The sequence below is a fragment of the Pogoniulus pusillus genome, chromosome 4 (genome assembly GCF_015220805.1).
Source record: "Pogoniulus pusillus isolate bPogPus1 chromosome 4, bPogPus1.pri, whole genome shotgun sequence".
Taxonomy (NCBI): domain Eukaryota; kingdom Metazoa; phylum Chordata; class Aves; order Piciformes; family Lybiidae; genus Pogoniulus; species Pogoniulus pusillus.
The window spans coordinates 1,932,609-1,954,729 of record NC_087267.1 but is presented as its reverse complement, the minus strand read 5'-3'; the positions used below and the strand labels follow the sequence as shown (position 1 = coordinate 1,954,729).

Genomic DNA, 22,121 nt, shown 5'->3' with positions numbered 1-22,121 from the left:
TGTCAAGTTGTGCCAGGGCCTTATAAATTGAGTAGGGAGTTCGATTTACAAGCAGAAAACTGAACGTGGTTTGCTGGCATCTTTTCAAAGCTGGGAATGCATCCTAAAATTTCATGACTTTGTGTGAAGGGAAGTGCACTAAAATCATGTTTACATGCATAAAATAAACACAGTCTTTGCTGCTCCCTTTCAGACTTACCTGCAGATGAAGTGTCTGCAGAAATTACCCATTATCTGTTGCAATTCAGTTTGCAATCTTGCTCTGAAAAAAGAGAGTTCAGGGAATGATTGTTGGGAACGTAAAACTGGTAACACATTTGAAGATTGATTTTTGGCAGCGTGCTTCATAAAAGAAAAAGAAGCACTTGGGACTGTGGTTAATGGATTTGCTTTTTAAAACTAGAGCAGAAATGGGCAATGAAAATACAGGAATTACTGGTAAGATTGATACAGAATCATAGAATCAGCCAGGTTGGAAGAGACCTCCAAGCTCAGCCAGTCCAACCTAGCACCCAGCCCTGGCCAGTCAACCAGACCATGGCACTAAGTGCCTCAGCCAGGCTTCGCTTCAACACCTCCAGGGATGGTGCCTCCACCACCTCCCTGGGCAGCCCATTCCAATGCCAATCACTCTCTCTGCCAACAACTTCCTCCTAACATCCAGCCTAGACCTCCCCTGGCACAGCTTGAGACTGTGTCCCCTTGTTCTGTTGCTGGCTGCCTGGCAGAAGAGCCCAACCCCACCTGGCTACAGCCTCCCTTCAGGTAGCTGAAGACAGCAATGAGCTCTGCCCTGAGCCTCCTCTTCTGCAGGCTGCACACCCCCAGCTCCCTCAGCCTCTCCTAACAGGGTTTGTGTCCCAGGCCCCTCACCAGCTTCGTTGCCCTTCTCTGGACACCTTCCAGCACCTCAACATCTCTCCTGAATTGAGGAGCCCAGAACTGGACACAGCACTCAAGGTGTGGCCTGAACAGTGCTGAGTACAGGGCAAGAATAACCTCCCTTGTCCTGCTGGCCACACTGCTCCTGAGCCAGCCCAGGATGCCATTGGCTCTCCTGCCCACCTGGGCACACTGCTGGCTCATCTTCAGCTCCTCTCTACCGTCACCCCCAGCTCCCTCTCTGCCTGGCTGCTCTCAGCCACTCTGTCCCCAGCCTGTAGCACTGCTTGGGGTTGTTGTGGCCAAAGTGCAGAACCCTGCACTTGGCCTTGTTCAATCTCATCCCATTGGCTTCTGCCCACCCATCCACCCTGTCCTGGTCCCTCTGCAGGGCTCTGCTACCCTCCCACAGCTCCACACTGCTCCTAGCTTGGTGTCATCTGCAAACTTATTGATGCTTGACTCAATCCCCTCATCCAGATCATCAGTAAAGATATTGAACAGGACTGGGCCCAGTACTGATCCCTGGGGCACAGCACTGGTGACAGCTGCCAACTGGCTGTGGCACCATTCACCACCACTCTCTGGGCCTGGCCCTCCAGCCAGCTCTATCCTTGTATTCTAGGATGTTCTATTCTTACCTGAGCTGCCTCTGCCTAGGCACTGTGGTGGGCTTTAAGATATTCTCTTGCATTATTGTGAGACTCAGGAGCAGATAATGAAGCATTACTGTGAGCTGGCAGAGCTGAAGAACAGAGCGTCAGGCTTTGTTGTTCTTGTTACCTGTCGTGCTTGGAATCAGGTGAGTTTGCCACTAAGAGTGATGCAAAGTCCATGCTGAGGGCTGGTAAATGCAGCATACCCTCCTTGCTTTGGCTGACACATGGCTGTTTCTTTTAAGAACTCCATCTTTTCTAAAGAGATAAGAACTCTGTGTGTTTAAACTATCTGGCCAAAGTGAGTGAAAGCCACTGGCCACCAGCACGAGTCCTCAGGTATGCTGTTGGGTCCATAGCATCCTTTCTTGCATTCCTTTTGTGTTTTCAGTCCTGACTTGTGTTTCAAGAGAGGTTTTGAACTGATCTAGATCTGAAAACCTCTACTGCTTCCAGAACATGCAGCCAGTTTGCAAGAGGTGGCCTCAAATCTTTAGAAGGATCTTGGCATGAGGAGACTTTGTTCTGACTCTGCAGAAGGAGGCTGTGCTGCTGAACTTGAATGACTGCCTCATGAAGGCTGAATTCCAGCTGGCAGCTGAGCAAGCCATCTGCCTACTCCTGTGCAGGTTTCTGAGTCTGAATCTAATCTTAATGATCAACTTCAGCAAGAGCTCCCTAATTTGCTTACAGCCCCTATATCATCTGGGGGCATGTTTTAATGCTGTCGCTGGCAGAGTTTCTCTACTGCTGTAAGAGCTGCCAAAATGAAAGATGAGGTTTGCCATTTCAGATGGGAAAGGCATTTTGACCCACACCTAATCAGAAGCTCCAGAATGGCTCAGGGTTTCAATATTTTAGGAACCAAGCTCTGGGGGAAGTCTAGGCTGGATGTTAGGAGGAAGTTGTTGGCAGAGAGAGTGATTGGCATTGGAATGGGCTGCCCAGGGAGGTGGTGGAGTCACCATCCCTGGAGGTGTTCAAGCAAAGCCTGGATGAGGCACTTAGTGCCATGGTCTGGTTGATTGGCTAGGGCTGGGTGCTAGGTTGGACTGGCTGAGCTTGGAGGTCTCTTCCAACCTGGTTGATTCTGGATTCTATATTCACCAAAAAACCTGAGTTAAAGACCTCAGTTGTCTTCAGAGCAAGCAGAAAGTGGAGGCCCAGGTTTAGCCTCAAGAAAGGACTGGAGTGTGGCATGTCTGAGCTGGTGCTGCTCTCCCAGATTTGATATCTGGGAAGGACCCCAGGTTAGGCCATTAGGCACAGTCACAGCCTGAAAACACTTTCCCTGGGCTTACAGACCTGTGTTCTCTCCCTGAGCCCAGTGGCTTCGCTCTCCTGTCGATGTGCAATCTGCTGAAAGCAGAGGCAGTCACTGGAGCAGAGGCCTGGCCAAGGGCCAACGTATGCTTGTTGCTGTGAAATGCCATTAGACCAAATAGCAATTGGTGAAGGGGGGATTAGGGCTCCTCACTTCTAAACACACCTCCCACACTCACCGCCTGAATGCAGCCCTCTGAATCCTTCATTGCTTTCCTGGCTGTTCCTGCAGGAAGGGCAGATACCAGCTAGCTTTCTGGCTTGCTCTTTTGAGTTCCTTTAGTCTCAGGAGCACCAGGAACTCAAGTATCTTAGGCTAGAACTGAAATGATGTCCCTCAAGCTTAGTTGGCAGCTTTGATGTTACTTTGAAACAGCCAAGCAAAGCATTTACTGGACACAGTTCCTTAGAGAGGAAGAGAGAAGGGAAAACCTCATTGCTGTCTACAGCTTTCTGAAGGGACATTGTGCAGAGGCTGCTGCTGGGCTCTGCTCACAGCTAATTGGAGACAGAACAAGGGGGAATGGCCTCAAGCTGAGGCTGGGGAGGTTTAGATTGGACATTAGGGAAAAGTTTCTCATGGAGAGTGGTCAGGCACTGGAGTGGAGTGAGCTGCCCAGGGAAGTGGTGGAGTCACCCACCCTGGATGTGTTTAAGGGTTGTTTGGTTGTGGTGCTTAGGGCTATGGTTTAAGGTGAATCCTGTAGAGTAGGGCTATAGGTTGGACTTGGTGATCCTGAGGGGTTTTGCCAACATGGTCGTTTCTGTCATTCTGTGGTATCCTAAAGTTGGTAACCTGCCAAGAAGATTGAAAGTTGTTTCCACATGTCAAGCTTTCTCCTCCTACATCTGTGTTGGGGTCATCCACAATATGGCTGTACCACAGCGAGGAAGAGGCCCCCAGGACCAGGATAGGCATCAGATTTCTTCCTCAGGAATCAGTTTCTAGAGAGACAAGGCAGTGTTCACATAGTCAGCAGTGCTGGCAATGATTTTTGTGCCTTTCTTGAAGTTACTTTCATGGTCCTTCCTTAGCAGAGTTCCACTTGTGTTCATCCATTTCTATACTTGTTTACACTTTTCTCCTGCCCAGAACTTGCATTCAGAAATTGGCATAAGCATAGGATCATAGAATCAGTCAGGGTTGGAAGGCACCACAAGGATCAGCCAGTTCCAACCCCCCTACCATGGCCAGGGACACCCTACCCTAGAGCAGGCTGCCCACAGCCTCAGCCAGCCTGGCCTTAAACACCTCCAGCCATGGGGCCTCAACCACCTCCCTGGGCAACCCATTCCAGCCTCTCACCACTCTCATGCTCAACAACTTCCTCCTCACATCCAGGCTGACTCTCCCCACCTCCAGCTTTGCTCCATTCCCCCCACTCCTGTCACTCTCCCAGAGCCTAAAAAGTCCCTCCCCAGCTTTTTTGTAGCCCCCTTCAGATCCTGGAAGACCACAAGAAGGTCACCTGGGAGCCTCCTCTTCTGCAGCCTGCACAGCCCCAACTCTTTCAGTCTGTGCTCACAGCAGAGCTGCTGCAGCCCTCTGAGCATCCTCCTGGCCCTGCTCTGGACACTCTCATCTCTCTTGTGATGGGGGCTCCAGAACTGGCTGCAGTACTCCAGGTGATTGGGGCAGTATGCTTGAGAGGCCAACATTCATGGTTGTTTCTTCTTTGGGTTTCAAACCTCACTTCTCCAGAGCCATCTATTTCATGGTGTTTTCTAAGCCCTCGATAGCCAGCTTTCAGCTAGCACCTGCTCGAAGCTGCAATGTGGCATTCCCTGTCTCGGCCCCAGAGCTGCTTGTTTGTTTGCAGTGTGCCACGGGTGCAGATTTACTCTTAGCATGGGAAAAGAAAGGAGAGCAGAGGAACGCAGGGCAAGCTTTAGCTATTCATAAATTTCAGTCTAGCGGAGAATTTCGGATGACAGCTTGCTGATAGTAATCACTTTGCAGGAAAGTGTTGCAGAATACCAATTCCTAAACTCTCTTGCCTCATAAAATATGGATTGGTGAGTTTTATGTCCTAGGACAATGAGGTGACCCTGATGACTGAAAATAGCATGGGGGGTGGAGAGGACCAGTGGGCAGACAAGGAAGCTTCATGTTACCTGAACTGAGGGCACAGCAATGCCAGCTGAGTCCTGCAGTGTACGATGAGTGCACACTGGTGAATGAGTTTTCTTTTGTTTTCAAGTCTTTCCTTAACCAGTTTATATGACATGTGTGCTGGTTTGAGCCTAGCTGGAGTGTTTTGGTGAGAAGAATTAGATGCTAGGCTGTGAAAAGGAAACAATGGTGATGTCTGCTGCTCTCATAGACTTGCTGAGATGGATAAGAACAACACAAGCATAGATAAGGGAATCTCTCTCTCTGGGCTTTTTGGACTGCACTTCTCTTTCTAACCTGCCTGACTAATCCATCTGCTTCCTAACCCCCCTGGCCAACCCTCCAAACTCACCTTGAGCGTACAGCTACCTGAAAGGAGGCTGTAGCCAGGTGGGGTTGGGCTCTTCTGCCAGGCAAGCAGCAACAGAACAAGAGGACACAGTCTCAAGTTGTGCCGGGGAGGTCTAGGCTGAATGTTAGGAGGAAGTTGTTGGCAGAGAGAGTGATTGGCATTGGAATGGGCTACCCAGGGAGGTGGTGGAGTCACCATCCCTGGAGGTGTTGAAGCAAAGCCTGGATGAGGCACTTAGTGCCATGGTCTGGTTGATTGGCCAGGGCTGGGTGCTAGGTTGAACTGGATGAGCTTGGAGGTCTCTTCCAACCTGGTTGCTTCTATGATCTATTTTCAGTTAAGTACACCCTGGAGGTGTTCAAGACCAGGCTGGGTGAGGCCTTGTGAGGGTTTGGATATTCACACACACACACACTTTGCAAATCACCCAGACTAGACTCAGCCAGCTCTGGAAACTGAACGAAGCTTTATATTTACAGCTTAGCACAATGTACCAGGGTGGGAGGAAGGTGGAAGGGTGGTTGGGAGCCCCTCCTGGGAACTATGGTTCCTGGGAGGGCTGTTGTGTTTCTGTGTCACTTTTTAACTTGTCCCTTTCTGTCTATAGCTGCAGATATTGTAACTCTCTGCTTGTATATTGTGCTAAGCTGTAAATACAAAGCTTCATTCGATTCCCAGATCAACTGAGTTTAGTCTGGGTGATATCCTTAAGTGGGGGGTGGCAGGTAACACCCAAACCATCACAATAGGAAAGGCAGCAGAAGTACATTCTCACTTGAAATAGCCATGCAAGTATGATGCCTGCATTCAGGCTGAGTTCAGGCACTGAGATGATGCACAGCAGATGTTAGAATTTCAGAAGATTTAATCCAGCAAAGTACTCAAATGTGGACTAACCTTTGAGCTCCTGAGTAAGGCATCAAATGGGTTTTGTTACACTCAAGTGGTTTGGAGTATCAAGACTGCAAACACTTAACATTCTAATGCATGCTGCAATTTACCTGATGAATTAATTCATAGTGGGAATTGATTTTATTTTAGCCATGATTATGTTAGAGGTTTGTTATTCTACAAGTGGAGTTGTTTTAGGGACACGTGCTACACACACCTATACATGCCAGTACATGCCAGTGTCTTCTCAGAGCTTGGCAGACACCAGTGGAATTCTTTCTGCCTGCCATTCTGTTTTAGTAGGCTGCTTGTTGAGATTCATGCCCTTCTTCCTCACATGCCACAGCACACCCTGGCATGAGTGTTGTCAAAACAAAAAAAAAAGATGGCATTCAGAGCAGTTGTTTAGTTTCAGTGATCAGTAGAGTGCTACTTTGAGATCATTTGGGACAGGAGGGGGACTGAAATTTTCCAGTGGAAACCATTGGAAGAATGTAATTACCTCACTTGGGATTTAGGCCAATGCTGCAAACATCCAATTTCCACACAAGTGATTGAGGTTCTTTCCATTTAGTTTAATGAGAGTTGGATGCTGCTGTAAGGCATTACAATCCTTTCTGGGAAAGCCCCAGGGGATCTTTCATGGCCACAAAAGCTGAGTATGTTGGTTTAATGCTTCCTCCAAAGTACAGCAGCCTTACCTCAGCATGTCTCCACTGCTGGTCCTCAGCATTAGTGGCTCAGAGGGAAGCAGGCACCACATTGAGCAGGTCTCACGCTGTGCCAGGGAAGGTATAGGCTGGATGTTAGGAGGAAGTTGTTGGCAGAGAGAGTGATTGGCATTGGAATGGGCTGCCCAGGGAGGTGGTGGAGTCACTGTCCCTGGAAGTGTTCAAAACAGGCCAGATGGGGCACTTAATGCCATGGTCTGGTTGACTGGCTAGGGCTGGGTGCTAGGTTGGACTGGCTGAGCTTGGAGGTCTCTTCCAACCTGGTTGATTCTATGAAAAAAGCTTAAACAGAAATCTCTGAACAAGACAAGGTTTCCATCCAGCCTGATCTTGCTTTGGACAGCTGACATCAGTAACAGAAGACATCTGCAGAATTGTCTGTTTTCTTTGCTGAGTTCTGCCTTAATAAGCGAGGTTGAAGGATGAGTTATGCCTTCAAGCTTTTTCTTTTTTAACTGCATCATTTTGCCTAATAAAAGGTCATTACCTCCTCCTGTTGATGGGGCCTCCATTGCTGTTGTAATGTATCCTGGATACAGCTGCAGATAATTTATTTGCTGATTACTCACCTGCTATTAAAGTGGTTCCAAGTAAATTGAAATGGCAGACACACTGACTCTTGGAAGCTCTTCCAAACTAGAAGAGGAGGTCTGTGTGTTCTCTGCAGGGCCCAAGCTGCTTTTCAGATGCACCATATTTAATTAGATTAATTAGACTGCAGATAGCCAATTGCAGTATTAGTCTGTTTTGAGGTGCTTTCAGCCAGTAACAAAGCACCACCCTGTTTGCATCACTTAAATGTGTTAACCTTTTGCTCGCTGGAATGATCTCTGTGGAAGGAGATGTATAACCTAGGCATTAAAGTTGTCCTGTGGCAACATATGCAGAAAGTGGAGTAGCTCAAGAGACAATCATGCAAGGGAAGAAAAAAGGGAATTGTGCTGAAGAATTAGTTAGCTTTTAAATGAATCTTTGTGAGAATTCCATTTATACTTGTCTGAATTCATTTGGACTACTTCTTTTCCAAGGTAGTTTTGGGCAGCAATGAGGTCTGCCCTGAGCCTCCTCTTCTGCAGGCTGCACACCCCCAGCTCCCTCAGCCTCTCCTCACAGGAGAGATGTGTCCCTCTGGAGTAGCTGCAAAAGTTGACTGGAAATCCTTGCAAAGGATTTTGCAGAGAATTGTGACCTTACCTCAGTGGAACAGAATTTTGACTCTTGTTTTTGCAAAGACCAGGGGGGGGGAAAAGCCTCAGAGTTCTTATCCTGTAAAGAGTAGTCTTGTTTTTTAGGAGACACAGCTCCAAATTTGATTACATCTACTAATGAGGTCAAATGATGCTTTTAGGCTGGTAGCTAATGTAAACCTAATCTATTTATCACTAGTGGTCCCTGCAACAAAGTTAATGACCATTACAGCATTTAGAGTTAGGTGATCAGGAGTGGTGCTTTATATGCAAAAAGGCAAAAGTTAATAATCAATCATCATCATCTTTGATGATCTGGACTCTGTGATCTCCAAGGTCTTTTGAAACTGAAATGATTCTGTCCTCATCATAATAGTGCTGCTAAATGAGCTTCTGAGAAAGGAAAGCAACATGGCTATTAACCTCAACTGTACCTTGGGAGGAGATTTCTTCCTGCAGAGGCCTCTTCTGATGTGTGGGTTGCAGCCTTGATGGCTTTTTGAGGAGTGAAGGAGGTTAAAATACTAGGCAAAGGAGTAACCCATATTTGGGTTCTTTGCTTCAGTCTTTTAAAGTGAACTGAAGGCACAAAGGGAGAAAGGTCAAGTTCTGATGGTTTTTAAATGCAAGATGAGAACAATATTTTGTTCAAGTTTGTGCTGGTTTGAACCTAACTGGAACATTTTTTACTGAGGGAGATTAAATCCTTAGCTGTGAGGAGAAAAAATTAAACCCATCAGTTATCTATATCACCTCTCCCATTCTCCTGCACACTTCTTAGCTCTCACTTCTGGCTGTGCCTTTTTCTGGTGGTCTGGTCTCTGTGGCTGATTCTGCCTTTAACTCTCTAATCCACCAAACCCCTTTTTTCCTCTAACCTCCTTGCTGTCCTGTTTGGACATCTCAGATCTCCAGATTTATCATGTGAGATATATGTGGGTTGACCTGGTTATTTCTGAAGGGAGGGAAAGAGGGAGGGGGAAGAGAGTTTGGGTTGAGAGCCTCACAGTATCTCCAGGGTTGGAAGAGACCTCACAGATCATCAAGTCCAACCCTTTACCACAGAGCTCAAGGCCAGACCATGGCACCAAGTGCCACGTCCAGTCCTGCCTTGAACAGCTCCAGGGACGGCGACTCCACCACCTCCCCGGGCAGCCCATTCCAGTGTCCAATGACTCTCTCAGTGAAGAACTTTCTCCTCACCTCCAGCCTAAATTTCCCCTGGTGCAGCCTGAGGCTGTGTCCTCTTGTTCTGGTGCTGGCCACCTGAGAGAAGAGAGCAACCTCCCCCTGGCCACAACCACCCCTCAGGTAGTTGTAGACAGCAATAAGGTCACCCCTGAGCCTCCTCTTCTTCAGGCTAACCAATCCCAGCCTCCCGGGGACTCTGGTTGGTTCTGGGAGAGGTATTGTGTTTCTGTGTTACTTTTAGTTGGTATATAACTGCATATATTTGTGTATATCTGCTTGTATATTGTGCCAAGCTGTAGATACAGCTTCATTCTTCATTTCCAGCTCAGCTGAGTCTAGGTGGGGTGATTTCATCAGAGTGGAGGGGGGCAGGTAATACCCAAACCGTCCCAGAGTTGTATATGGTCAGAGACTAATTAATTTCTTTTCCACATGTTAGCAGTGTAAATGCTTAGCAGCAGACAGATTGCACAAAACTCTATGTCTCCTGGTACACATCCTCATAGTGACAGCCATGTGCTGGTGGAGCAGATTTCTGCAAAGGCTGCTGTGCACGTTCCTGCCAAGGGTGCTTTCCTGGGAAGTTTGGCTTGGTGGGGAGAGGCAAAGGGAGCTGTCCTTTGTGGTGCATGACAAAGCAGGGGTGAGATGTGCCCTAAGAATGGCTGTCTCTGGAAAGAGTCTTCAGAGAGATGGCCTCTTGACTCCTGCTCCCTTGCAATTTGCAAAGCTGGTGTAAAGACCTTGACGAGCACTTCTGCTTAGGTTGTGGCTGCTCCTTCCCTGGAGGTGTTCAAGGCCAGGTTGGATGAGGCCTCAAGTGACCTGTTCTAGTGGGAGGTGTCCCTGCATATTGCAGAGGGTTGGAACTGGATGATCCTTGAAGTGCCTTCCAACCTGAACCATTCTATGATTCTGTGATTCTAATTGACAGGGGTCTGAAGTTGTGCAGGAGGAGGTCTAGGCTGGATGTTAGGAGGAGGTTCTTGCCAGAGAGAGTGATTGGCATTGGAATGGGCTGCCCAGGGAGGTGGTGGAGTTGCCATCCCTGGAGGTGTTGAAGCAAAGCCTGGATGAAGCACTTAGTGCCATGGTCTGTTTGACTGGCTAGGGCTGGGTGCTAGGTTGGACTGGATGAGCTTGGAGGTCTCTTAGAACCTTCTTGATTCTGTGAATACATTGTAGTTTGAATGCTTGGTGCCAAGGCTGAGACCGTTCAGTCCCTCAGCATGCACCCCTCCAGGCAGTCTGGCAGCTCACTACCTGCCCTGGCCTTCCAGGCACACCCCATATACCTCACCTCTGCGCTCCCCATCCCGCAGGCCTGTGTCACACGTGCAGTGTTCTCCAGGCACCTGCAGCACAAACAGTTTACCTGCTGCCATTTCCTTAGCTGAGCAGCAAAACATCCAGGACAGAGATGCCTGCCAGGAGCGCTCGTGAGGCCCCCCCTGCACGATGGAATCAGTACAGCACCTGAAGTTCTCTGGGAGGGTGCACACAGCCACAGCCAGCCTTGCTGAGTCCCACCAACGTGAGCAGAGCCAGCCAGAGGTGGAGCAGCACAGTCTCAATGCCTGCACCCTCTTCTGGTGCACTCTTTGACTAAACATGTGGCATATGCTGGACCTTATCAGACACTGCTGGCTGTGCACCAAGACTAGAACTACCCAGCAATCCTGGCATCCCCTTGCATCCAGTTGCCAGAGGTTACTGGACCAAAAAAGACCTGTGATCTTTGTCATCTTGTGCATGACTCATCCTGGTTATGTCTGCCAGCAGCTGCATGTAAGCATTATAGAGCCATGCTTGGTGTTGCAGCAGGCTAGCAATGAAGGTCACAGACAATATGTTGTCACAGGGATGTTCCAGTCATGGTGACTAGGGCTAGGGAATTCCATCCATCTCTTGCTGAGACTTCAGCCTGAACGTGCTTCACATGCAGCCATTTGTGCAAAAAATAGACCAGACTGTGTGGCCTGAACAATTATTAAATGTACCAGGTTTCCAGCTGGGGCATTCTTGGTAAAAGCTGACACCCAGAAGACCACAGCAAGCCATGGGTAAAACCTGGTTTGTCTGGGGCTAACTCCTCATTAATGCAGTCACAGAATCACAGAAACATTCAAGCTGGAAAAGTCCCTCAGGATCACCAAGTCCAACTGATATCCCTACTCCACAAGGTTCACCCTAAACCATATCCCCAAGCACCACATCCAATCAACCTTTAAACACATTCAGGGTGGATGGCTCCACCACCTCTCCCTGGGCAGCCCATTCCAGTGCCAATCATTCTCTCTCTCTCAAGAACTTCCTCCTAACATCCAGCCTAGATCTCCCATGGCACAACCTGAAACTAGACCATGGCACTCAGAGCCTCAGCCAGGCTTTTTTTGAACACCTCCAGGGACGTTGACTCCACCACCTCCCTGGGCAGCCCATCCAATGCCAATCACTCTCTCAAGAACTTTCTCCTAACATCCATCCTAGAGACCTCCCCTGACACAACTTGAGATTGAATGGAAAAGCAACCTTGCTCCAGATGATATCTGTACACTTCAAATGCCAGATGGAGAAATGCAGATAGTCAGTCAGTTTAAGCCAGTGTCCCCTATTGCCCAGCAGAGTAAATGTGGCCTTACAGCTACATTCCTGTCAAGAAAATACAGCTTCTCATTTGAGCAGTTTCTGCCTACACACTGCAATTGGCCTCACAGACAGTAAGGATTCTAAACACAAGTCTTTAATTCTTGCTGGAAAAAAGAGATTGGTTTTGGTTTGCTCCTTGATTGCTTTTACAATTGATTGATCAGCAAATCAGTAAATCATTCTGGCCTTTGCTTTAGGAGCATGCTGTGGGTACAGCAGATTCTCAAGCAGCCCAAGCACTCTGGTTAAATTCATAGCCATACCTAGCACTGCTGCTAAGTTCAGTGTCAGTTCATTTGCAGAGACTGGAGCATTCAGCCATCCAAAGTTTGCATGATTTTGCATGATAAAGGCTAATGCAGAAGTTGTAGGCCAGAAGTGTAGGCAGTGAGTGAAGCCCTTCTGAGCAGTGCTCTTTCAAAGGCTGGTTTGCTTGTGGAGAACTTTCACTGTCAAAACACATCAGTAACTTGCATTTATTATTCATAGATAGCCTTGTGCAGCTGTAAATGCTCAGAACATAGAGAATGGAGGGGAAATGTCAGCACAGAATCATAGAATCAGCCAGGTTGGAAAAGACCCCCAAATCATCCAGTCCAACCTAGCACTTAGCCCAATCCAATCAACCAGACCACGGCACTAAGTGCCTCGCCCAGTCTTTTCTTGATCACCTGCAGGGTTGGTGCCTCCACCACCTCCCTGGGCAGCCCATTCCAATGCCAATCACTCTCTCTGGCAAGAACTTACATACATAATAATGGTTCTTTCTCATAGTGATGGGTCAAAGATAGCATCATCAAGTTGAACCACATTGAAAGCTGTGGCAAACATAGGGAAGTGAAAGCAGCATTTTGCAGACATACTATTAAAGCAAGAGATCATACCTAGAGGTGTTTGGGATGGAAACATAGCTGTATAAACCCAAAGACTAGAATTGAAGTCATTAGTATCTGTAAGCATGTGATTGCAGGTTCTGGCTTCCTCTTTTATAAGTCATTTTTCCAGGTATTAACATTTGCTTTTATTTGCATTGCTCACCTTTGCATTCCTTCTTCAGAGAGTAGTGGTACCCATAGCCCAGGTCCTTACTCACAGTGCATTTTCTTTAAGTAATGTCTAATGAAAGCTAAATTGATTTCCAGAGCTTGGCTCCTGGGGAGTTTTTATGCAGATCTGAATTAGCTACACCACAGAATCACAGAATCAGGTAGACTGGAAAAGACCTTTGAGATAGAATCATAGACTAAGTCAGGGTTGGAAGGGACCACAAGGATCAGCCAGTTCCAACCCCCCTACCATGGCCAGGGACACCCTACCCTAGAGCAGGCTGCACACAGCCTCAGCCAGCCTGGCCTGAAACACCTCCAGCCATGGGGCCTCAACCACCTCCCTGGGCAACCCATTCCAGCCTCTCACCACTCTCATGCTCAACAACCTCCTCCTCACAGCCAGTTTGAACTTACCCATCTCCAGCTTTGCTCCATTCCCCCCAGTCCTGTCATTCCCTGACAGCCTAAAAAGTCCCTCCCCAGCTTTTTTGTAGCCCCCTTCAGATACTGGAAAGCCACAAGAAGGTCACCTGGGAGCCTCCTCCTCTTCTGCAGCCTGCACAGCCCCAACTCTTTCAGTCTGTGCTCACAGCAGAGCTGCTGCAGCCCTCTGAGCATCCTCCTGGCCCTGCTCTGGACACACTCCAGCATCTCCACATCCTTCTTGTAATGGGGGCTCCAGAACTGGATGCAGTACTGCAGGTGGGGTCTCAGCAGAGCAGAGCAGAGGGGGACAATCACCACCCTGGCCCTGCTGGCCACTGATGGTCAAGTTGAACCTATCACCCAACGTTATCTATCTGTATCTGGGATTTGCTTCCTGATGAGAAGCTCTAAGTGCAAAAAGCTCATACAAACCCATGGTTTAGTAAATTAAAACTGCCAGTGCTCCCCTGTCAAGTTGCCAGAGCTTTGGATGAATATGATGCATTTCACATGCAAATATTTGGCTGTTGCAGCTTCCTGGTGAGTGTTCAACCCCATCTGAAACGTAGATTATTAATGCTCATCAATTCCGACATGCCGTGAACCTCCTTGGCAGAATAATATGGAAGCTGCTCTCATCTAACAGGCCTGATAGTCCTTTACTGTCACAGTTTAAATGCTACTGCTTAATTGCTTAATTGGGAAGTCTCAGTGGACAGCATCTTTGATATGGATGTCTTCACTTTTTAATTCAACTCTTCAGTTCTTCCTTCTCTTCAGGTTCTAAGGTAATAAAGCTTCCTCTGACACTGTACACAAAGGGAAGGAAATCACCAGGATGAAGGATTTCATTCTCTTTCACTGTTTGCAGCACTTTGGTGCTGTCACATGTTTGTGACTTCCCTCTGACTGTCTTTCCTCTGCAGTCAAATCTTCCTCAAGGCATTCGATAGTTTCTAATTGTCTAATGGCAGTCTTAGAGCTGAGACCTGTGCCTCTCCAATCCCTTTGTGTAAGGCCAAGTAAGGATATCTTTATGTTAGGGACATAATTTGTATCTTTTAAATCAACAGGAGCCAGCAGTGTGCACTTGCAGCCTGGAGGGCCAACCAGAGCCTGGGCTGCAGCAGGAGAAGTGTGGCCAGCAGGGCCAGGGAGGTGATTGTCCCCCTCTGCTGTGCTCTGCTGAGACCCCACCTGGAGTCCTGCATCCAGTTCTGGAGCCTGTGTTACAAGAGGGATGTGGAGATGCTGGAGTGTGTCCAGAGCAGGGCCAGGAGGATGCTCAGAGGGCTGCAGCAGCTCTGCTGTGAGCACAGACTGAAAGAGTTGGGGCTGTGCAGGCTGGAGAAGAGGAGGAGGCTCTCAGGTGACCTTCTTGTGGACTTCCAGGATCTGAAGGGGGCTACAGAAAGTCTGGGGAGGGACTTTTCAGGCTGTCAGAGAGTGACAGGACTGGGGAGAATGGAGCAAAGCTGGAGGTGGGGAGGTTCAGGCTGGAGGTGAGGAGGAAGCTGTTGAGCATGAGAGTGGTGAGAGGCTGGAATGGGTTGCCCAGGGAGGTGGTTGAGGCCCCATGGCTGGAGGTGTTTAAGGCCAGGCTGGCTGAGGCTGTGTGCAGCCTGCTCTAGGGTAGGGTGTCCCTGGGCATGGCAGGGGGTTGGCACTGGCTGCTCCTTGTGGTCCCTTCCAACCCTGACTGATTCTGTGATTCTAAATTGGGTAACTGAGTAAGTTGCCTTTGAATACAGCATTTAATGACAGGCTGAGACATGAGGTTTGTGCAGTGCAATAGAAGCAAGTGACTGGAGTGAAGCAGTCCTGAGGACTCAGCCCCACCCTGCAGACTTTGTGAGGGCAACACTTTGGTTTAAGTTTGCTCCCACAAGCCAAGTGCCTCTTGCAGCTGAAGCACTGTTAGGTGGGCTCTGGCTGTGTGTATTCCTATTTGATCCAAGTGCCTCTTGCAGTTGAAGCACTGCTAGGTGAGTTCTGGGAGTGTATATTCCTGTTTGGTCTTCATGCCCTTCCAGAGCACTGAGTCCAAGCATGGTGTATGGGTGTAGTCTGCAGAGACACCTCATAAATGCACTCCTAGGCCCAAATGAAAATGATAATCTAAGTGCATCACAGCTGCTGTAGTTGTGAAATGCTACAAAGGCATCAAATGACCCAGAACATGCACACAGCCCTGGCTGGCATCAGTGGAGAGAAGCCACAGAGTGGGATGAGAGCTCCCAACTCCTTTAGCTGCATCCAGGTCCGACAGGTGTAAGAGCATGAATGAAGGGTGTAAAATGAGCACGTAAGATGCCTCAGCTGACACAGTTTTGGAGCTTACTCTTTTCAGTGCCCTGCTGTTACTCACAAGTAAGCCACTTCATCTTCTTAACACTCTCCTTTTACAAACAGGCTTCATTCCTGCACTTCTGAGTGAAGTCTTAGAGCATACCCTGATTGGATTGGATCACTGAGACTAATTCAAGATCTTCTTTACTAGCTACCCCTTCCTATATATCTGTCTTTGAAAGCCTTGTAGAATCACCAAACCTTGTACCAATTCCTGAAAGCTTCTTCAAAACAAGTCTTCCATATTTCCCTGCAGGAGAAGGAGAAAGGAAGTTTACATACATTAATTACCCTTAAACAAATAGCTTTGCCTTGATCACATAGCTGGGGATTGCTTGTTTCAAAGCACCCCCTTGTGCGGGCACTGGGTAAGACAAGTTGCACAAGTAGCTTCTAGCCCATGAGTTGGCAGCCCTCGTTGAGAGGGCTTGAAGCTAGTTTTCAGGGGAGGGGAAGGGGATGAAGCCAGGCTCTCCACAAAGGAAGGTGAGGGTGGTAAGCCAGTGTCAGGGTGAAAATCAGCAGCCCAGCACTCTGGCAAAGAGGAGAGCCCAACCTGGGCTCAATGAAAAGAGCCTGGCAAGGAGGAGAGCCAAGCCAGTGGCAAGCCTGGGCTTCAGTTCTTCAACAAAGAAGCCAAAGAGAAGAGCCTAGCAAAGAGCAGAGCCCAGCCAGGAACCAAAGGAAAGAGCCTGTGAAAGAGGCTGAGGGAGCTGGGGGTGTGCAGCCTGCAGAAGAGGAGGCTCAGGGCTGACCTCATTGCTGTCTACAACTCCCTGCAGGGAGGCTGTAACCAGGTGGGGTTGGGCTCTTCTCCCAGGCAACCAGCAACAGAACAAGGGGACACAGTCTCAAGTTGTGGCAGGGGAGGTACAGACTGGCTATTAGGAGGAAGTTGTTGGCAGAGAGAGTGATTGGCATTGGAATGGGCTGCCCAGGGAGGTGGTGGAGTCGCTGTGCCTGGAAGCGTTCAAGAACAGAGTTAGTGCTGTGGTTTGGTTGATTGGATGGGTTGGACTGGATGATCTTGGAGGTCTCTTCCAGCCTGGTTGATTCCATGATGAGTCTATGATTCTTGGTGTCTCAGGAAATGATGAGATTATCATTGATTAGCATCACAGGAGCTATTGGGTTAAATTACATTACAGAGAGATGAGAGTATGTGAAATAGAAGCTGAGGCATCTGTATCTCACATCCTCCCCAAGCCACTAGGGAACTGCGTTGTTCATGCTCCAGAGAACCAAGGCAGTCGTGCCAGAGTACCATTTCACACAACACTTTCAGCACAAGGGCAACTAAGTTTCTCTGCCCACACAAGCTTTTTCATCCTACTAATTCTACTATCCTACCAATGCTCTCCTTCCCTATCTCCTCGATTACTCAATTCTCCCAGCTTATGTTCATTAGTCTGGCCCTCTTTCCTCCCATGGTGCTATCCTGCTGTAGAACCCTATCCCATACTGTTGCTGCTCCCCATATTCCTTGCCATCATGCTCCAAATACTACTGACATAACAGCAAAATAAATAGCTGGTAAATTGGCACAGCATTCATTTCGTGTCAGTATAACTCCTGTAGAGTAACACAGCTAAAAGTACAGTGTTGTGAAAATGCCATTTTAGCTACTAAGCATCTAAAAGACTAAATATGTGAAGTTTACAGTGTGAGAAGAGCACACACTGCTTGTGAAAGGTGATGGGTTTGCATTTGAGAGTGATGGATGAAAAGAAAATCATAATTCATAGGAGTCAGTTGTGCTACAAAGTGTTGCCACCCCAGCTTTGAAGATGAAACAAGCTCCCTAATGCATGAAATAGAGATTTTGAGTTGTGATAAGTGTAGAGCTAACACAGCTTTAACTGCAGAATTGCTGCTGCTAACTGTAAACTACAACCCATAAACAGCTGTTAATCTGTTCACTGTTTTTCTTCTACCTTTCATTTATTGAGTAATCAGTTCTCATTTGTTCTGCATATGGTGCAGCTTCCCTTTTGCAGCAGCTACATGCAATGAACATTTGGAGCCAAAAAAGTGTTACAGAAATTGTTGTTTAACTATTCTCCAGGCTGATCTAGTTGAGGATGTCCTTGCTGATTGCAGAGGGGTTGGGCTAGATAAACTTTAAAGGTCCTTTCCAAACCAGTGCATTCTATCATTTTCATAAGCAGGGATACTTGAATGAAAGGTAGAAAAAGTAGTGTGCTGGTTTGGGTGTTACCTGCCCCCCACACACACTTAAGAGAATCACCCAGACTAGGCTCAGCCAAGCTGGAAATTAAAGAATGAAGCTTTCTGTTTACAGCTTGGCACAAGATACAAGCAGGTATTTACAGTATATATCCAGCTACAGACAGTAATGTACAAGTTAAAAAGGTAATACAGAAGCACAGCAGCCCTCCCAGAAAACAGAGCCCCCAGGAGGGGCTCCCAACCACCTTTCCACCTTCTCCCCACCCCTCTACCTTACCCCAGACTTTGCCTTACCTTCAAGGTGAGTTTGCAGGGTCAGCCAGGGGGGTTAGGAAGCAGAAAGATTAGTCACACAGACAGCAGGTTAGAGAGAGAAGTGCAGCCCAAAGCCAGAAAGCAAACTGTGTTAGCTGTGTTTGTGTTCTGGTTTTTATACATCTCAGCAGCCAGGGTATAGGTAAGAATATAGCTATGTCCTGAAACTTTGAAACGTTGCTAGCTGTAGGGTATGGTGATGAACAGAGCAGACACCCTTGGATTGGATAGGCTTTTGGTCAGTCCTGACCTGCATTGGTTCACAGGCTCAGAGGATGTCAGGGGTTGGAAGGGACCCAAGGAGATCATCCAGTCCAACCCCCTGCCAGAGCAGCACAATCCTATCTAACACAGATCACAGAGGAACACATCCAGACAGGCCTGGAAAGGCTCCACAGAAGGAGACTCCACAGCCTCTCTGGGCAGCCTGTGCCAGTGCTCTGGGACCCTTACAGGAAAGAAGTTCCCCTTGTGTTGAAGCAGAACCTCCTGTGCTGCAGCTTACCTCCATTGCTGCTTGTCCTGTCCCAGGGAGCAGTGAGCAGAGCCTGTCCCCCCCCTCCTGGCAGCCCTCAGATACTGATAAACATTGATCAAATCCCCTCTCAGTCTTCTCTTCTCCAGACTAAGCAGCCCCAGATCCCTCAGCCTCTCATCAGGCAGTGCCCTCCAGTCCCCTCATCATCCTCATAGCCCTCTGCTGGACCCTTTCCAGCAGATCCCTGTCCCTCTTTAACTGGGGAGCCCAAAACTGAACACAGTATTCAATATGAGGTCTCAGCAGGGCAGAGTAGAGGGGGAGAAGAATCTCCCTTGATCTGGGGTGTATTAGGAAGACACACTCTCTCTAATACCCCCCAGGATCCCATTGGCCTTCTTGGCCACCAGGGCACATTGCTGTGCCATGGGTAACTTATCCACCAGGACCCCCTCCTCAGGGCTGTTTGGTTGTGAGGAGCCTGTGAGTCTGTCAGGCATAGCAGTGGGCAGGAAAGGGCTGCTCATGGAGCCTGACTGCTGGGATGGAATGCTGTTCCAGAAAAAGGAAATTCCCCATCAGTTCCAGTCGATTCAGTTCCAATGCCAGGTGGGTTGGGAAGGTGATTAAAGAAAGAAGCAAGTAATTGCCTGAATGTGCCGAGCACTTTACAGATTTGCACAGAGTAAATGTTTTGGACATATTGTTTTCAGATGGTTGATTAATCAAAATAGCTGCAAGGGAGTTTGATATGTGTCGCCAGGCATGTAAACAGATGTGTTCAATTGGCATTGTGTGTGCAAACCCTCAGCTGGGAGAAAAACAGGAATGATGAGAGGCTATTCTGGAAAAGGCTTCAGGTGTTTGTGTTGCAAAAGGCTGAGCAGTGAGAGAAATGTGCTTGTTTCTAAGTTTAACCCTACTAACAGTTTGCCACCTTCTTTTTCTGTGTGTTTCTTTTTCTCTTCCAGTGCCACCTTGGGCCTTAATAGCCATAGCCATAGTTGCAGTCCTATTAATTCTTACCTGCTGCTTTTGTCTCTGTAAGAAATGCTTGTTCAAAAAGAAGAACAAGAAGAAGGGAAAGGAGAAGGGAGGGAAGAATGCTATTAACATGAAAGATGTTAAAGATTTAGGGAAAACCATGAAAGATCAGGTAAAGTACCTCTCCTTTGCTTGAACTTTTGGGTTGCATTTGAAGGTTTCTTTTTGATGTGTCTAGAAAATGTTGTGCTTGCAGCCTGGGTAGGAACTCAGTGAGGAGGGCACTGATTGGTACCATGCTCTTGGTGGTGTGACAAAGGATGAATCAGGGTGTGGTGCCACTGCTGAAGCAGTCAATTTCCCTGTTCCACAAACAAAGAAGAAAAAAAAATGCTGCCATGCAGTGACTCATCTGGAAGGAGCAAATTTACTGAGCACTGTTGCACAAAATGAAGCAAATGTGTGAAACTTTTGAGGTCCTGTTTCAAGACTGTGAGCAGGACCTAGTAGAGCATTTGAATATCTTTCAAGCAGTGTTTCTGTGCTTACTCAATATTAACACAAGTAGCTCTGAACCCTAAATCTCTGTTTGCACGAAAGCAAGAGCTCAGCAGAAAAAGAAACAACAGTACAGAAGAACAAACAAGAAGCATAGAACCAAGGGAAAAGAACCAAAAAGGAAGAACGCAGAGGCATTCGACACCATGGTGGGGGAGCTGCAAGTTGGGAAGCCATCCTGGTAGCTCTAAGTGAGCTGAGTCACTTGGAGGAGAAGATAAGCATAATGCAAGGCAGATGAACTTCTCCTTCATATCTACTTCATGTGAGAGAAGCACAAGGTTGCAGGACCTGTTTCTCAGGACCACTGACTTGTTCCTGAAAGGAAATAAAGTGCATTTTAACAAGATTTTAGTGTTGTAAAGGATAGAAAAAGAAGAAAGAGGGGGAGAAAGGTGGAAAATTGAGGGGAAATGGGGTGGGATAGGGGCAGGGGGGAGCAAACAGTTGAGAATAAGCAGAATAGTGGAATAAATGGGAAGTATCCACCTGTCTTCACTGTGCTGAAAGACTTCCTAAGCTAAGAAGACAAAGGGCTGTATTTTTCACATCAAGTGCTGAAGAAATTCAGAGAACTGTTTTGCCAAGCCACTTCAGTAGGAGCTAATAACTGGAATGCTATTGCATGGCCAAGCTTGTGCTCTCAAGACCTCTGCTGAAGTCTGCCACAGTAGCCCAGGAACACCTATCCAGATGAAGTGAGAGGGTAAAAGCATGGTTGGGAATGAGCAGTTGCTTCCACAATTTGGGATCTAATGTGGAGAAAAGCTGGGCTGAAGGCTGATTGATTAGAAGAACAAGCTAGAGCTGGAAACTCAGAGACTAGGGCCAGCTGATTGGCACCAAGCTCCAAGAAGAGCAGCTTAGAGCACAGTAGCTAAGAGGCCCAAGAAGTAGTCCAGAACAAGTGGTGAGGTGCCACTGTGCAGTGATGGAGCAGCCACCAGTGTGACTCATCAGCCAGTTCTAAGAATCTTGAAACAGGTTAACAGGCTCCTCCAGGCATGTGATAGGCAAAGAGCAAAATCAGGAGCGTGGATGAGAAAGCTTTACAAGTCTGATGTCTAGCTGCAACTAGATTACATGAGTGGAATCCAAAATGAGCTCAGATAAGAGAAGGAAAATAATGGATGTGCTTCAAAGGTACAGAACTATCAAAGCTATTTCCAATTTCCATTATCAGACAAGAGGACAGTTTTTGTTGTTCTTGCTCAGTGGATAGCATGGAAGGAAAGAATTGAAGGTCCAGTTATCCTATCCCTGTTTGTGCTACTCAGCTGCAATAGCCATCCCAGACTGCCTTGTCACAACTAGCAGAGTCACACATAGAGAGGAAGACTAAGTGTACAAAGCAGCTTTCATCCATACTGCAAGTGGAGCAAGCACTCTGCATACTGCCCTGGTGCACAGCTTCACCCTTGGTTCCACTTGGAGAGAAGATGCTTCACGTGGTGCACTGATGTACTGGAGTGCCTGACACCAACGCAAGACAAATTCACACCTGAAAACAGCCTCATCAGCACACAAAGCCATTAACGAGCTGCAGCTATTCCAAGATTAGGAAGGTTAGTGAAACCAAGCTCAAAAACCACCACAACAGAAATGCTGAGTTCTTCCCTGAAAAAGCTCTCATGCTGATTTTATTTCCTCCATGTGATGCACAACGAAAATAACTCCTTTTCTTTAAGCACTTTGATGTAGCATTCCTACATTCCCTGTGTTTGACTGATTTTTTTTGTTCTGAGTTATTAATATCAAGTAGTTCTGAGATCTGTGCCCCCTAACAAGGCATGGAAA

The 22,121-nt window shown here is 47.7% G+C and overlaps 1 protein-coding gene across 2 annotated transcripts in view; it reads left to right on the top strand.

The window, feature by feature from the left end:
• Positions 1-22,121, top strand: part of SYT1 (synaptotagmin 1) — a 384,974-nt gene that overhangs the window by 265,127 nt on the left and 97,726 nt on the right. For both annotated transcript variants that reach the window (XM_064141971.1, XM_064141970.1), the window contains exon 5: positions 19,754-19,938. In XM_064141971.1, coding sequence (XP_063998041.1) covers positions 19,754-19,938 — 185 coding nt within the window. The remainder of the gene's footprint in view (positions 1-19,753; positions 19,939-22,121) is intronic.